The 15592-nt window shown below is 36.2% G+C and overlaps 1 protein-coding gene across 2 annotated transcripts in view; it reads right to left on the bottom strand.

Moving 5' to 3' along the window:
- Window positions 1–15592, bottom strand: part of SLC25A36 (solute carrier family 25 member 36) — a 41681-nt gene that overhangs the window by 13519 nt on the left and 12570 nt on the right. For both annotated transcript variants that reach the window (NM_001244793.1, XM_013982079.2), the window contains 3 exon segments: window positions 3928–4028; window positions 6271–6348; window positions 10596–10760. In NM_001244793.1, the coding sequence (NP_001231722.1) occupies window positions 3928–4028; window positions 6271–6348; window positions 10596–10760 (344 nt within the window).

The raw sequence follows: 15592 nt of genomic DNA, 5'->3' as shown, positions 1-15592 counted from the left end.
AAGAGGGGATTATCATATTCCATTTTCCTACCATTATTATCTACCATGATCAAAGCTGAAATCACAATGTCTATTCTTTCAAAACAGGAAATTCTACTTCATTTTGTAACTATAGTTTTTTTTTTTTAATATAATTTGCTACAATAGTACCTTTCAACTTTTGCACTATGATCAGTAATACTGCACATACATTTTTATGAAACATTTTGGATTATTTTATATTTAGTTTCTGGTGCTCTACAAAACAAAATAGGAAGAATGTTTACACACACACAAAACACCTAACCATCCATCTGGCTGAATAATCTGCCATGGACAACTTATTAAAAAAAATATTTTACGTATGCAAGACAAAATTTCTTTATTTTTGTCTTTTTAGGGCCACACCCACGGCATATGGAAGTTCCCAGGCCAGGGGTCGAATTGGATCTGCAGCTGCTGGACTATGTCACAGCCATGCCAGATCCAAGATGCAAGCTATGCTGCAGCTTGTGGCAATGATGGATCCTTTAACTCACTGAGCGAGGCCAGAGATTGAATCTGCATCTTCAATGGATACTAGTCAGGTTATTAACTTGCTGAGCCACAATGGAAAGTCCTTCTTTTTTTCTTATTTGGCTGCACCCACAGAATACTGAGGTTCCTGGGCCAGGGATCAAATCTGAGGTGCAGCTGCAACTTATGCCACAGCTGCAGCAATGCTGGATCCTTAACTCACTGTGCCACAGCAGAAACTCCCAAAATTTCTACATTAATGAGCAAAAATTTGACCTTTAATAATAAACTTTAAAAAATTGAGCAATCACTGTGTGAATACATAATCCAATAAAAATCAAAATTCATTTCAGTTAAATCCATACTGTTGTATATAAAAGTATATACATTCCAGACAAAAACTTTTCAAAATTGGGAGTTACTATAAAGAAAGAAAAAAAATTAATACTATTTTTTTGTATACATGCCTGTTCGAGGTGTACATAGGATATGCCAATTCATTTAAACAAAACCACAAATACCCTTAAGAAAATAAATACCCTTAAATAGCTAAGATACACTTAATCTAGCAAAGGTCGTATGTAGGAGGAAAAAGGGGCAGGTAAAACAGAGTCACCATTACTTAATTTGATTAAATAGCCTCATAACTGGAAAAAAATTTTCAGTGAATGAAAATTTATGCTTAAATTTAATTTACAAATTCTCATGCTATTCCTTTGAAATGCTAAAACAAATGAAAATAAAATGGCTTTAAATAAACTTTTTTTTTGTCTTTTCTAGGGCCGCTTCCCATGGCATATGGAGGTTCCCAGGCTAGGGGTTGAATGGGAGCTGTAGCCACTGGCCTACGCCAGAGCCACAGCAACGCGGGATCCGAGCAGCGTCTGCGACCTATACCACAGCTCACGGCAATGCCGGATCCTTAACCCACTGAGCAAGGGCAGGGATCGAACCCGCAACCTCATGGTTCCTAGTCAGATTTGTTAACCACTGCGACACAACCCGCAACTCCAATAAACTGTTCTTTTAATTAAAAAGGTTTAGCATCTAAAAACTCAAGTTCATATGGATAAAATGTAAAATGCAACTGAACTGAGAGGCTGCTTGGAATAAAAATTATGTACAAGGTATGTTACTACATCCTTAATGTATTTGCTATTTGATGTGGTAAAATCTTGTAAACGCTAGCGTTAATGGTATATTTTAGTTTATTTTTTGGATACTAAAGTGACAAGGTTAGCATTTTTTTTTTTGAATAGCCAGTTAAAAAACAATTTTTCTTCACATGATTGCCTCTAAGCACTTTGCACCCTTAATTCATATTTTGAAAACTTCTAAAAATGATCCTGAGGAAAAACCAGTGCAATCTGGTCTAGATTATTATAAGAATGAAGGGGGCAAAAGGCTACCTTAATGAGTCTGTATGGGACCATTCAGTTTCATCAACCACGTAGCTAAGTATAAAAAAACTGCAAAGCTAGATGTTAATGCTCATGAATAGTGCAAGGAAGCTTTGAAGGAACAATTCTGAGAAAAATCTAACTGCTAACAAATGGAAGAAGTATTATCAAATTATACAATAAGTGTGTAAGTACAATACTCTCTGAACAAGTAAAAGACTATCAATTTACCAAAATTCAAGGAACTCAAGTTGGGAAATAGTATCAATGTACAGATAACAACAGAAAACTATGAATTAATATTTGTATGCATTTGAGAAAAAAGTGCAAAAACGACAATTCCACTGAAATTCTTTGCAATGTAATACAAATATAGTGATAAAAATTCTGACGAGATATTCTCATTAAAAAAAGATGTTCCAGTGGGAATGAAGATATTCTGAATTTACATTATATATAACAACTATCCTCACCTTAAAATAATTGCTTACCTACTTTCTTGGTATCAATTCTTTCAAAAAAGAAAGATTAACATTTCTTTACAATTTTCTGGGATTAAAAAACAAAAACATAAACACTGGTAATCCAGAAATATATTCTTAAAAATCCTAATAGTTTAGCCACTAACTTTTACACTCAAATTTGAAGAGGGAAAAATCATATTTATTTGTATCCAACATCTATAAAAACACATTTAAAAATTCTAGTTGTAAATAGATGATCTTTGTGGTATTAAAGAATAAATTCAAAATATAGATCTATGTGGAGTAACACACTAATTCCAAGAATAAGGTAATGAAGATTCACATAAATTACCTCCTAACTTGCCCAAGATCTCTCTTCATTGGGAAATAAGAGTATTATACACCTTGATCTTTAAGTTTTACCTTCCAGCTTTAAAACTTCAATGAGTCAGTCAACAATTACTAAATATAAAAAGCCATGAAAATAATTTGTAAGGTACATGCTAGATTTATTATAAGGCTTTTGACATTTCAGAAATTACTATTTCAAACTTACACTTAGTTCATTAAGTATGTGGTTCAAATTGATCCACTTTATTTCTAAATAGAAAATGGTTAACAATTTAAGGCACTCATTATTAAGCACATGACACACTCAATTTATTGATAAATAGTTGATAAAAGTACTTATTATTGGCTTTATAAAGTCATAGCATAATTTGGAAATGTGAGATTTGGTTAAATATGCAACAAATCTCAAAAAACTACAGAGAACTTTCCAATGAGAACCAAAGGTCATGGCTTTGTCTCAACATGCATGGCAGCAAATGATTCCAGAACAACACTGGTAAAACCAATCTCCCAATTTAAGGCAGTGCAGAGGCCCATGATTAGTTGTTTTAAGGCAAAATCATATATTCTCATCAATGATGGTAGTAGAAAAGCTCCTGAAAACATTTCTATAGCAAGCATGTACATATAGCTGGTGCCTAAATTTTGCGGGCTACCTTAGTGTGATTTATGTGGAATGCTATGAACACATTTTTCAATACATACATTACAATAACTGAGTTATCGGTAATAATACATCACTCACAAAAATTTCAGCATTTGAGCACAGGACAAAATGAATACTTTACCAAGAACTGCCGGCACATTTCAGACAGAAGCCAAAACATGCAGCAAAAAGGGAAAAGGCACTAACAGAAATTGAGGAGAAAAGAGTAAATTACAGCTCTGTAACTTATAAGTGTTGATTATGGTTGGATTCTTAAAACTGTTAAAAATGATCACAAAATATTCAGTGCGCTACACAAGACAATGTCAATATTATATTACCTGCATGCTGTCACAACTCCTAAATACAAAAATGCCAACTGGCAACAGATTTTACATATACCACCTGATCAAATTTATTGTATACTAATAAATGTAAAAATCACATTTGCAGATGTGAATCAATGAAAAGCACATTAACTGCCTTAACTTCACAAGGTTAAATTCATCAAAATTCAATTAAGTTTCTAGGTGTCAGAAAAGTCTTTGTTTTTAATATTATATATTCATACCTGCCATTGCAGCTGAAATCATGTGTACCTGGGTAGAATCAGGATCAAATAAACCATTCAACTTTTCCTTGCAGTTTGAATAAGCAGCAAAATATATTGCTCTAAAATAAAGATTTAAATTTTGTCAATAAGTATGTTGCTTAATTCATAAGATTTAAATGACATATAGGTTATCTTTATTATTTTAGAGACAAGGAATCTAAAAATATAAAGTCTTTGTTACATTCTCATGTAACATCACATACACATTTTTTCATGAAGACCATGAGGTGCTTTTTCGGTACTGACTCATTAAAGACAAACCCAAATTAAAGCATCCTCAAACAGACACTCTCACCCCAATATTCAGACAGCAACTGACTAACTGAAACAAAAAAGTATAAAGACTTTGATGATCAAAAAACACATGGATAAGGCTGGAAGGCCTATGTAAAAAGTAAATATGCTTGAGTTAAGTAAATGTGGTATGAGTTCTCTCTCTCTACATATATATGTTCTTTTGAAGAGAGGAAGGCAGAACTGACCCGAGATCAAAGTAAATAGTAAAACAATTTTGATACTATGCTATCTGCCAGTCTACACTACACAAACAGTAGTTCAAAACAATCGCAAAAGAAATCAGTCCCATCTGGTCAGATCATGTTTCCTAACATTTGTAAACATTGCATTAAGTTTGTAAATATTTTCCCTGTTAACTTATTAACTGTGACTTTATGCATCCAAAATACCTCCTCACTGTTTAGCTTTCCAGGCACTCAGTTACTGGCTTGCTGTATCAAATATTCTATTTTTTTCCAACAATCCTGATTATCTGTCCAATATAATACAGAGTAAATAAACAAGTAAAAATGAGGAGAGGTTCACTGTTGTGCTTTTTTCATGTGCTTAAGAAAAAAGGGAAGCTAATATAACTGAAAATGAAGCCTTCTACTTCATGAAAAGGAAAAAAATTGGTATTTAATGATACCAAATCATGGAGAATAAATAAAGCATTGCTAGAAATGAATAAGAAAAAAAGGCAGGGTCCTTTCCTACTTCATGAGCATGATGATTGGGTGTTCACATGCTTGTGTGACATGTGCCTCCCTGAAACCTTGTTGTGACATCGGCACATTACTGTCTGACGTTTAAAAGAAAAAAAAAAAAAAAGAAAAGAAAAAAAGGCATCCTAATGAGAAAATGGGCAAGGAATAAATAGAGGTAATTCACAGAGGAGATACACAAATGACAAGTAATTACAGGAAGGAGGGCCTGAAAGCACCAAAAATAAAACAAAGGTATACTAAAACAGTGAAAAATCACATTTAGTCAATTTGGCAAGTACTACATGAGTAGGAGCCAACCCTGGTAGCACATGGATAAAGAGCAACTGATTCAATATTTGAGAATAAAAAGATGGCATGCCTTTTCTGAAGGCAACTGAACAATATTCACTAACTTTACATGTTCATACACCCTTTTATCTAGAAATTCTACTTTTTAGGTAACTATCCTAAAGAAAAATATGTGCTTAAGGACTCAAGGCTAATGGTACAACTATGTTCACAAAAATCATTGTTTTTAACCGCAAAACTGTGGAAATAAATCTAAAAGCTTATCAATAAGGGGTCAGTCATATTACACAATTTAAAATAACTCTACCTATTTTCATGGAAAAAGCTTTTAGACAAACTTTGTGAAAAAATCTTAGTATGATTCAATTAATGTAAATGATAGTAAGCATACATATTACACTTCTTATGAACAAGATAAGCCAGAACAATTAATGGAAGACTATAAACCAAACTGTTTATCAATGTTGGTTATCTAAGGGGAGAAGAATAAGTGCATGTGGGAAGGTGAAAAGGACGAGAGGTGATGTGTTTAAGGTGGTATGTCAAACTTTGTATATTTTTTTAGTCTTTACAATGAGAATGAAATTTTGGATATTTTAAAAAGAAAGAACCTTTATAAAAAGTTGAAAGATGAGACATGTATCTGCAACACTGTTTGAATACGAAGAGCTGGGTATATACATTTTCACTCTGAATGTGAACTCTGAAGCATTCTATCATGACAAAGTCAATCTAAGATAAACAGAAATCAGAGGAAAATTACAAATTTGTACATCAAGCGCTTTTTAGCTTCTTGAACTTGGTGCAAAAAAACCTTCGCCCCTCTAAGAAGTCCTTTGTACCTGTACATGGTATAATATGCCTATTCTTTAAGATGGTTACTGATACCTGATTGTTATACTACAGCACTTTATCCTTATCACCTTGAGTTCTCTTCAGCATCTCCCTTCATTAAGCTTGAAACAAGACCACCACGATTTGATTAATTTAAAAGTACTTTTTTTTTTACCTGGAAGGGGCCACCCCCACTAAATTGGGGCCTAATCCTCTAAACAAGGAACGAGGTCCTTCTTTTTCCAAGATCACTCTGAAAAAGAAAATTATTATTTAGAAAGGAATGTCCTTCAAAGTGCAGTGCTTTATTTATATAAATAGTCTAAATCCCTTATGTTTGTACTGTAATATGTCCTAATGCTCTCTTGTCAGTGTTCCTCATTTACAAAAAATTGTTTTTCTTGACAAAGTGTAATTCAATAAGGACTGATAATAGATTTACTAGTAATAATAAAAAGATATCTATTCAACTTTTTTTCCTGAAAGTTTTAAAAACAATTATCAATACAGATCTCATTTATTTTCACATGATCATGCTCATCTTCAATTCCTCCATTTTACTATTTTATCAGAAAATTCAATTCCCAATTAGAAATGAGGTTCCCTCCTAGTATTTGAGGTCCTTTCCTTGGTATCGGACAAACCCCTCACACTGCAGCATTATCTTACCCAGCTATTCCAGTGATATGCTATGGCAAAATTGATCACCCTAACATCCTTCAGGGTACTAAAATGGTTACTTGCTACCAGTTCTCCCACTGCTCAGTTAACATTTACTATATAAAGAATAAGCAGAATAAGGAGATAGAAAAGAAAATAAAGCCCCTGCCATTGAGAAATGTGGTGTCTAACTGTGGAAAAAGGGATCATATTGAAACAATTTCACAGACCACATTAATAAGTAAGTACTATACAAGCTAAACATGCATGCCCAGAGTTCCCATCATGGCTCAGTGGAAATGAATCCAACTAGGAACTATGAGGTTTCAGGTTCCATCCCTGGCTCGATCAACGGGTTAAGGATCCAGTGTTGCCATGAGCTGTGGTGTAGGTCGCAGACTTAGCTCAGATGTGGTGTTGCTGTGGCTGTGGTGTAGCCCGGCAGCTACAGCTCCGATTAGACCTCTAGTCTGGGACCCTCCATATGCCGTGGTGTGGCCCTAAAAAAGGACAAAAAGACAATCAATCAATCAATACGCATGCCCAACATGGAAAGGAACAGAGGCATGTCCAAGTCACAAAGGCTTTCTGAAGGTGAATAATTAAACAAAATTTTGGAGTAAGAAACACAGACTGAGGTATGTATTTTAAGTCAGAGGTAACAGACTAGGCCAGTGGTTCTGAAGCATCTATATGCTAAAAAGCAGTTGAGCAAAATGGTTAATTAAGGGCTTGAATTGCAGGGCCAAACACCTCAATATAAAGCCCAATTTTGGTAATCGCCTAGTTGTAAGAACATAAAGCAGTAACTTTCTCTTTTCCTTATTTTCATCAGCAGTAAATGATTGACACAGATGATACACCCTCCCTGCTCGCCCCCCCGCATTTTTAAGGCCATACCAGTGGCATATGGAAGTTCCCAGGCTAGGGGTATAATCGGAGTTACGGCTGCCAGCCTACAGTAGCCTACGGCTGCCACCGCCACAGCAGAGGTCTGAGGCATGGCAACACTGGATCCCTGACCCACCGAGCTAGGCCAGGGATTGAACCATCGTTCTCACGGATACTACACTAGTCAGGTTCATTTCCACTGAGACACAAAGGGAACTCCTAAACCAGTTTTAATACAATGAGGAATGACAAATTATAGAGCACAATTTGAAAATTTCAGGGTTTGTTAGCCCCTTTTGTGTTATAAATCCCTTTGAGAAGTTAAGGAAGCCAGGTGTCCTTTAAAAAAAAAAAATACGTGTTTACAAACACTCACAGTTTTGCATACAATTTCAGTTAATTTATAGACCTCCTGAAAACTGGCAGTTCTCCAAAGTGTTAAGCATAAAATTACCACAAGATCCAGCACATATACTTCTATTATATCCCCAAGAGAAATAAAACATATGTTCCTATAATGGCATTATTCATAATACCTCAAAATGGGAGACAACCTAAACTAAACTATCATCAAACCAATGAGCTGATAAATAAAATGTGGTACATACCTATACAGTGGAATACTTGTTAAAACATGGATGAACCTTAAAAATATACTATGTGAAATAAACCAGTCACAAAATACCACATATAATTCCATTTATATTAAATGCTCTGAATATGCAAACCTATAGCAATAGAAAGTAGATTAGTAGCTGTTGCCTAGGACTGGGGGAGAGGAAAAGAAGAAATGGGAGCGATTGCTAATAGAGTGAAGGTTTCTTTTTGTGATGATGATGAACATGTTCTAAATGTAGAATGTGATGATGGTTGCACAACTCTATGAATATACTAAAAACAATTGAGTATACACTTTCAATGGGTGAATTTTATGGTATGTAGATTATATCCCAATAGAGATGTTGGGAAATTAAACAAAAGGAAGAAGCCATGAAATAGACTGATGAGGACAGAGCCCCAGAATAGGGAAGCAATGAGAATGAGTGAGGAGAGGTTAAGGAAAGAGAATGCAGACTTGGAAGTCACCTGGATATCAATAACAGGGGAACATTAAAATGACTCTTATATAAGAAGGCCTGAAAAACTGAGAAATTAAAACAGAGCCGAGGAGTTCCCGTTGTGGTGCAGTGGTTAATGAATCCGACTAGGAACCATGAGGTTTAGGGTTTGATCCCTGGTCTTGTTCAGTGGGTTAAGGATCTGGCATTGCCGTAAGCTGTGGTGTGGGTCACAGACGCAGCTCGGATCCCGTGTTGCCGTGGCTCTGGTGTAAGCTGGTGGCTACAGCTCCAATTAGACCCCTAGCCTGGGAACCTCCATATGCCACGGGAGTGGCTCAAGAAAAGGCAAAAGGACAAAAACAAAACAAAACAAAACAGAACAACGAAAAAACACAGAGCCCAGAGGGATTCCTACAGTTCTGAGAAAGTCAGAGAAGGAAAACTCATTGATGAATAGAATAAAAAATATAGTATTATTACAAAGGTCAAAGGAAGTGTTTTAAGGAAAGGTACTTAGTAGTAATGTTAAAATCATATTAAAATATCCTATGATTAATCAGATAGAAGTATTTATCTACAACTACGGCATGTTAACAATTTTGGGGAGTTCCCTGGTGATCTAGTGGCTAGGATGTGGCGCTTTTACTACTGTGGCCAGGGTTCAATCCCTGGTTTTTGAAGAGATCTCACATCAAGCCGCTGCATTCTGTGACCAAAAAAAAAAAAGTTGATTTTATTCTACCTACTTATGTACTTAAGTGTTTGAAACAAAAAGAAAAAAGCAATGAAATTTTGGGGTAGCAAAGGTAAACACACAATAATAAATTTACTTCCTATTACAAAATAAACATTACTAAATAAAGTGCAAATAGATTATGTCCCAAGTGAGCTGATAAGATAGACACACAAGGCATTCAGTTACACACCTAAGTTTAAACGTGCAAAAGCTAGTTTCAATGGTTTTGAAATTGCAAATCCAATTTGTAACATAATGAAATATGATTAAATGTAAAAACCCATCTTTTCCAAACTATCAAGAAATGTCATGATCCCTGCAGTTGCTTGGGTGGCTGCTGTGGTGTGAGTCCAATTCCTGGCCTGGGAATTTCTGCATGCCACAGGTGAGACTTAAAAAGGGGAAAGAAAAAAAAAAAAAAAAAGTGCCAAACACTGCATTTTATATATATATATTTATTTACATTTTAGGGCCACACCCAAGGCATATAGAAGTTCCCAGGCTAGGGGCTGATTCAGAGCTGCAGATGCTGGCCACAGCCACATGGCATCAGAACTGCATCTTCGACCTATATTACCACAGCTCACTGCAACGCCGATCCTTAACCCACTGAGCGAGGCCAGGGATCAAACCTACGTCCTCCTGGATACTAGTCAGGTTTGTTACCACTGAGCTACAACAGGAACTCCTGAATTATATTTTAATATCAACAGAACTCTGCTTTAAATCTCAGCTATAGTTATGTTACATAACAATCAGAACTGCCATTATTAATTGGATGTACTTACCTGTGAGTACTTTGAAAATCAAAAATACACACAAAAAGTCAATACTATCACATTTAGAAAATAAATGAATTCACAACCTAAAAGAAAACACCTATAATATCTTTAAAAAAGAAATCCATTGGGTAAATATAGAAAAAACACTCCAAATACACATGATTTTGGAAAAAATATTACATTTGATATTACATTTACATGACTTCCTATTCCTCTCCATTAGGGATTACCATTTCTAATGAATATGAGAGTAATTCTATCATTAAGTCTGTAAAACCCTTTTAAAATATGGAGAATATAAACAAACATGGGCATCATGAAGGTAAAAAGACAAAAAAAAAAAAAAAAATCATGAATACTGTGCTCTCACTTTAAGCAATGGAGAGGTCCAGGAGACACTACTCGGTTGACACTGGCTCCAGCCATGGTGTTCAGGTGAACTTCAGAAATATAAAGTGTCACAGAAGATGACTGCAGCCGTGTTTTTACAACTTCCAGTGGACATGTCAGAATAGCTCCCACTGTACCACCACATCTACAAAAAAACCAAAAAGAACAAAATTTATTTAACTCATAAATGAGTATACCTGTGCAGAGCTATGAAATGAGTAAGCAACTGTGACTTTGCGAAGGTACTAAAACTTAACCATTTTTGATTTTAGAAGACTGAATAATGTTTTAAGTGTTTCACTTATTTGACTGTATACAAACACGCTTAGTAGCTAAAAATAACTGAGCTTAATACCTACCCAGCAAGAATAATTAGCTAAAGACTCCAAAGAGCAGGTGTTGTTACTAAAATTTACTGGTATGTCACATTATGGCCTTAAATACTACTCTAAGGGTTTATTTGGTACTCCTTGCTCAGATACTACTTGTGTTGAACTTTAGAACATTATTTGAAGTATACCTTATTTCTCAAACTCCTATCTTTCGAAACTCAAGAAATAGTCTTGAGAACAGTAAGAAATAAACCTGTCTCAGAGGTATTTAAATATTCAAATACTCAGAAGCATTTCATTTACAAATAAATACAAAATTTGAGTCTCAAAACCTGTATGTTAGACCCACATGTGGAAATTTATGCAAACTATGTAGGCTTGGCTAGAAAAATCCAATTTAGGATTGATCCCCCAAACAACAAGACAAAAGTTCTTTAATGACATTCTTTTGAAAGGTATGTAAAAGAAAGGCTGAGGAATTATTCTTTTTAAATGCAAAGAGTGGAAACTAATTTTCTTTTAAAGCATTAAAGTTACCCAATGAAGCCCTGAGAACTGCTTTATAACCACAGGAAAACCACTCAGGAGTGCTCTTATTGCCAAAAAAAAAAAAAAAAAAAAAGAAAAAAAAAGAAAAGAAAAGGAGACTGAGTTAGAAGTAACCTGGACCTCCAGGGAAAGAATCTGAACTGTAGCTGCAGCCTATACCACAGCTGTGTCAATTCTGGATTTTTTACAGCAGTAATTCCTACCATGTTTAAAATTAACACAGAAGAAAACATTTGGATAAAAAATCTTTTTGGGGAGTTCCTGTCATGGCGCAGTGGAAACGAATCCCACAAAGAACCATGAGATTACGGGTTCAATCCCTGGCCTTGCTCAGTTGGTTAAGGATCCAGTGTTGCCGTGAGCTGTGGTGTAGGTTGCAGACATGGCTCGGATCCAGCACTGCTGCAGCTGTGGTGTAGCCCGGCAGCTGTAGCTCCAATTAGACCCCTAGCCTGGGAACCGCCATATGTCATGGGTGCAGCCCTAAAAAGACAAAAAAAAAAAAAAAAAAAAAATCTTCCTGACTTTGGGTAGCAGAAATTTTCTTAGATTTAACAACCAAAAGCAAAAGCACGAATCATAAACAAAAAAAAGTTGATGAACTAGACTATCAAATTTTAAAAACTCCATCCTCTGGAAGAGTTTGTTAAGAAAATGAAAATCCATGGTCTGAAAGAAAATATTTGTAAAATACACATCTTATAAGTGCTTATATTTGGAAACAAAACTCAATAATAAAAAACAACTAAAAAAAGATAAACAGAATAGCCAATCCAGATTTCCCATCATGGTGCAGGGGAAACAAATCTGGGAACCATGAGGTTGCAGGTTTGATCCCTGGCCTCGCTCAGTGGCTTAAGGATCTGGCATTGTTGTGAGCTGTGGTGTAGGTCGCAGACGCAGCTCAGATCTGGCATTGCCGAGGCTCTGCTGTAGGCCAGCAGCTGTATCTCTTGATTATATCCCTAGCCTGAGAACCTCCATATGCAGTGGGTGCAGACCTAGAAAAAGTAAAAAAGACAGAAAATAAAATAAAATAGAATAGCCAAAGCCATCCTGAGAAAGAAAAATGGAGCTGGAGGAATCAGGCTCCCTGACTTCAGACTATATTACAAAGCTACAGTCATCAAAACTGCATGGTACTGGCACAGAAAATCAGAAATATAGATTAATGGAACAGGATAGTGAGCCCAGAATTAAACCCATGCACCTATAGTCAACTAATCTATGATAAAGGAGGAAAGAATACACACAGAGAAAAGACAGTCCCTTCAATAAGTGGTGCTGGGAAAACTGGACAGCTACATTTGACTGAAATTAGAACACCTCCTAACACCATACACAAAAATAAACTTAAGACGGATTAAAGACCTAAATATAAGAGTGGACACTATAAAACTCTTCAAGGAAAACAGGCTGAACACTATCCAATATAAACCACAGCAATATCTTCTCAAGTCCACCTTCTAGAGAATGACCGTAAAAACAAAAATGAACAAATGGGATCTAATTAAACTTAAAAGTTTCTGTACAGCAGGAGTTCCCGTCGTGGCGCAGTGGTTAACGAATCCAACTAGGATGAGGTTGCGGGTTCAGTCCCTGCCCTTGCTCAGTGGGTTAACGATCTGGCGTTGCCGTGAGCTGTGGTGTAGGTTGCAGACGCGGCTCGGATCCCCCGTTGCTGTGGCTCTGGCGTAGGCCGGTGGCTACAGCTCCGATTGGACCCCTAGCCTGGGAACCTCCATATGCCGCGGGAGCGGCCCAAGAAGTAGCAACAACAACAACAAAAGACAAAAAGACAAAAAAAAAAAAAAAAAAAAAAGTTTCTGTACAGCAAAGGAAACCCTAACAAAATGAAAAGACAACCCAAAGAATGAGAGAAAATATTTGCAAAAGAAGCGACTGCCAAGGGATGATTAGTCTCCAAAATTTATAAATACCTCCTGCAGCTCAATACCAAACAAACAAAAAACAACCCCATCAAAAAATGGGCAGGGAGTTCCCATTGTGGCTTAGCAGAAAGGAATCTGACTAGCACCCATGAGGACGCAGGTTCGATCCCTGGCCTTGCTCAGTGGGTTAAGGATCCAGCATCTCCATAAGCCATGGTGTAGGCTGGCAGCTGCAGCTCCGATTAGATCCCTAGTCTGGGAATATCCATATGCTGCAGTGCAGTCCTAAAGAAAAAAAAAAAAAAAAAAAAAAAAAAGAAAATGGGCAGAAGATCTAAACCACCAGTTCTCTAAAGAAGACAGATGGCCAAAAAACACATGAATAAATGTTCAACATTGCTATTTATTAGAGAAATGCAAATCAAACTAATATGAGGTACCACCTTACACCATCCAGAATGACTGTCATCAAAATGTTTACAAACCTGATTTGACCCCTAGCCTGGGAACCTCCATGTGCGGCCCTTAAAAGAAAAAAAAAAAGTAAAGTCTACAAACAATAAATGCTGGAGAGGGTGTGGAGAAAAGGGAACTCTAATACACTGTTGGTAGGAATGTAAATTGGTGCAACCACTGTGGAAAACAGTATGAATATACCACAGAAAACTAAATATAGAACTACCATTTGATCCAGTAATCCCACTCCTGGGCATCTATCCAGAGAAAACCATGACAGATGTACCCTAATGTTCACTGCAGCAATATATACAATAGCCAAGACATGGAAACAACCTAAATGTCCATGGACAGAGAAGTAGATAAAGAAGATGTGGTACATATACACAATGGGATATTACTCATCCATTAAAAGAAAAGAAATAATGGCATTTGCAGCAACATGGATGGACCTAGAAATTATCATGCTAAGTGAAGTTAGTGAGACACCAAGGTCATATGCTATCACTTACATGTGGAATCTAAAAAAAAAGGACACAATGAACTTTGCAGAACAGATACTGACTCACAGACTATGAAAAACTTAGTTTCCAAAGGCTGGGGGGTGGGGAGATGGGCTAGGGGTTTGGGATGGAAATGCTATAAAACTGGGTTGTGATGATCACTGTACAACTATAAATGTAATAAAATTCATTGAGATAAAAAAAAAAAAAATTACTCTAGGAGTTCCCATTGTGGCTCAGCAGAAACAAATCTGACTTGGCACCCAGGAGGACACAGGTTCGATCCCTGGCATCGCTCAGTGGGTTAAGGACCTGGTGTTGCCCTGAGCTCTGGTGTCAGACACAGCTTGGATCCCGTGTTGCTATGGCTGTGGCACAGGACGGAAGCTACAGCTCTGATTCTACCCCTAGCCTGGTAACTTCCATATGATGCAGGGGCAGCCCTAAAAAGCAAAAAAATAAAAACAAAAACAAAAAACAATACTTCACCAAATATATCTGGATGCAAATAAACAAAGATAAGACTTCGAAATCATCTGTCCCCAAGAAAATGCAAATTAAATCACAATGAAGCACCACTGCACATCTACAAATGGTTAAAATAAAACAGACTGCAAATAAGTGTTGATAAAGAGCAACTAGAAATCTCAGATACTGTTGGTGGAAATGCAAAATGGTAGATTTTGAAGAAAATGGTACAGTTTGGAAAAAAAAATCTGGTGGTTTCTTACAAAGTTAAACATACTGTTGGAGTTTCCTGGCGGCATAGTGGGTTAAGAATCCAGCATTGTCTCTATTGTGACTCAGATTTGATTCCTGCCTTGGGAACTTCTGTAAACCATGGCCCCCCAAAATAAATAAATAAATTAATTAATTAAATAAAAATAAATAAAAGATAAACATGCTATTGTCATACAACCCTGCAATCCCACTCCTAAGATGCTGACCTGGGGAAAAAGTCAATAAAGTAAAGGCATACCTTAGAGATACTATAGATTCACTTCCAGATCATCCCAATATAGTGAATACCACAATAAAGTGAGTCACCCAAGTTTTTTGGTTTTATAGCACATATAGAAGTTATGTTTACACTATACCATAGCATATTAAGTGTGCAAACACTGCATCTAAAAATATATAGATACTCAATTAAAAAATAACGCTGTTGATAAAACTTATCAGCTCTTGCACAGCAAAGGAAACCATACACAAAATGAAAAAAAAGACAACCTGCAGAAAAGGGAG

This window comes from Sus scrofa, chromosome 13 (assembly GCF_000003025.6).
Source record: "Sus scrofa isolate TJ Tabasco breed Duroc chromosome 13, Sscrofa11.1, whole genome shotgun sequence".
NCBI lineage: Eukaryota > Metazoa > Chordata > Mammalia > Artiodactyla > Suidae > Sus > Sus scrofa.
Note: the sequence above shows the minus strand (reverse complement) of the source record. Positions and strands in the feature narration are given on the sequence as shown.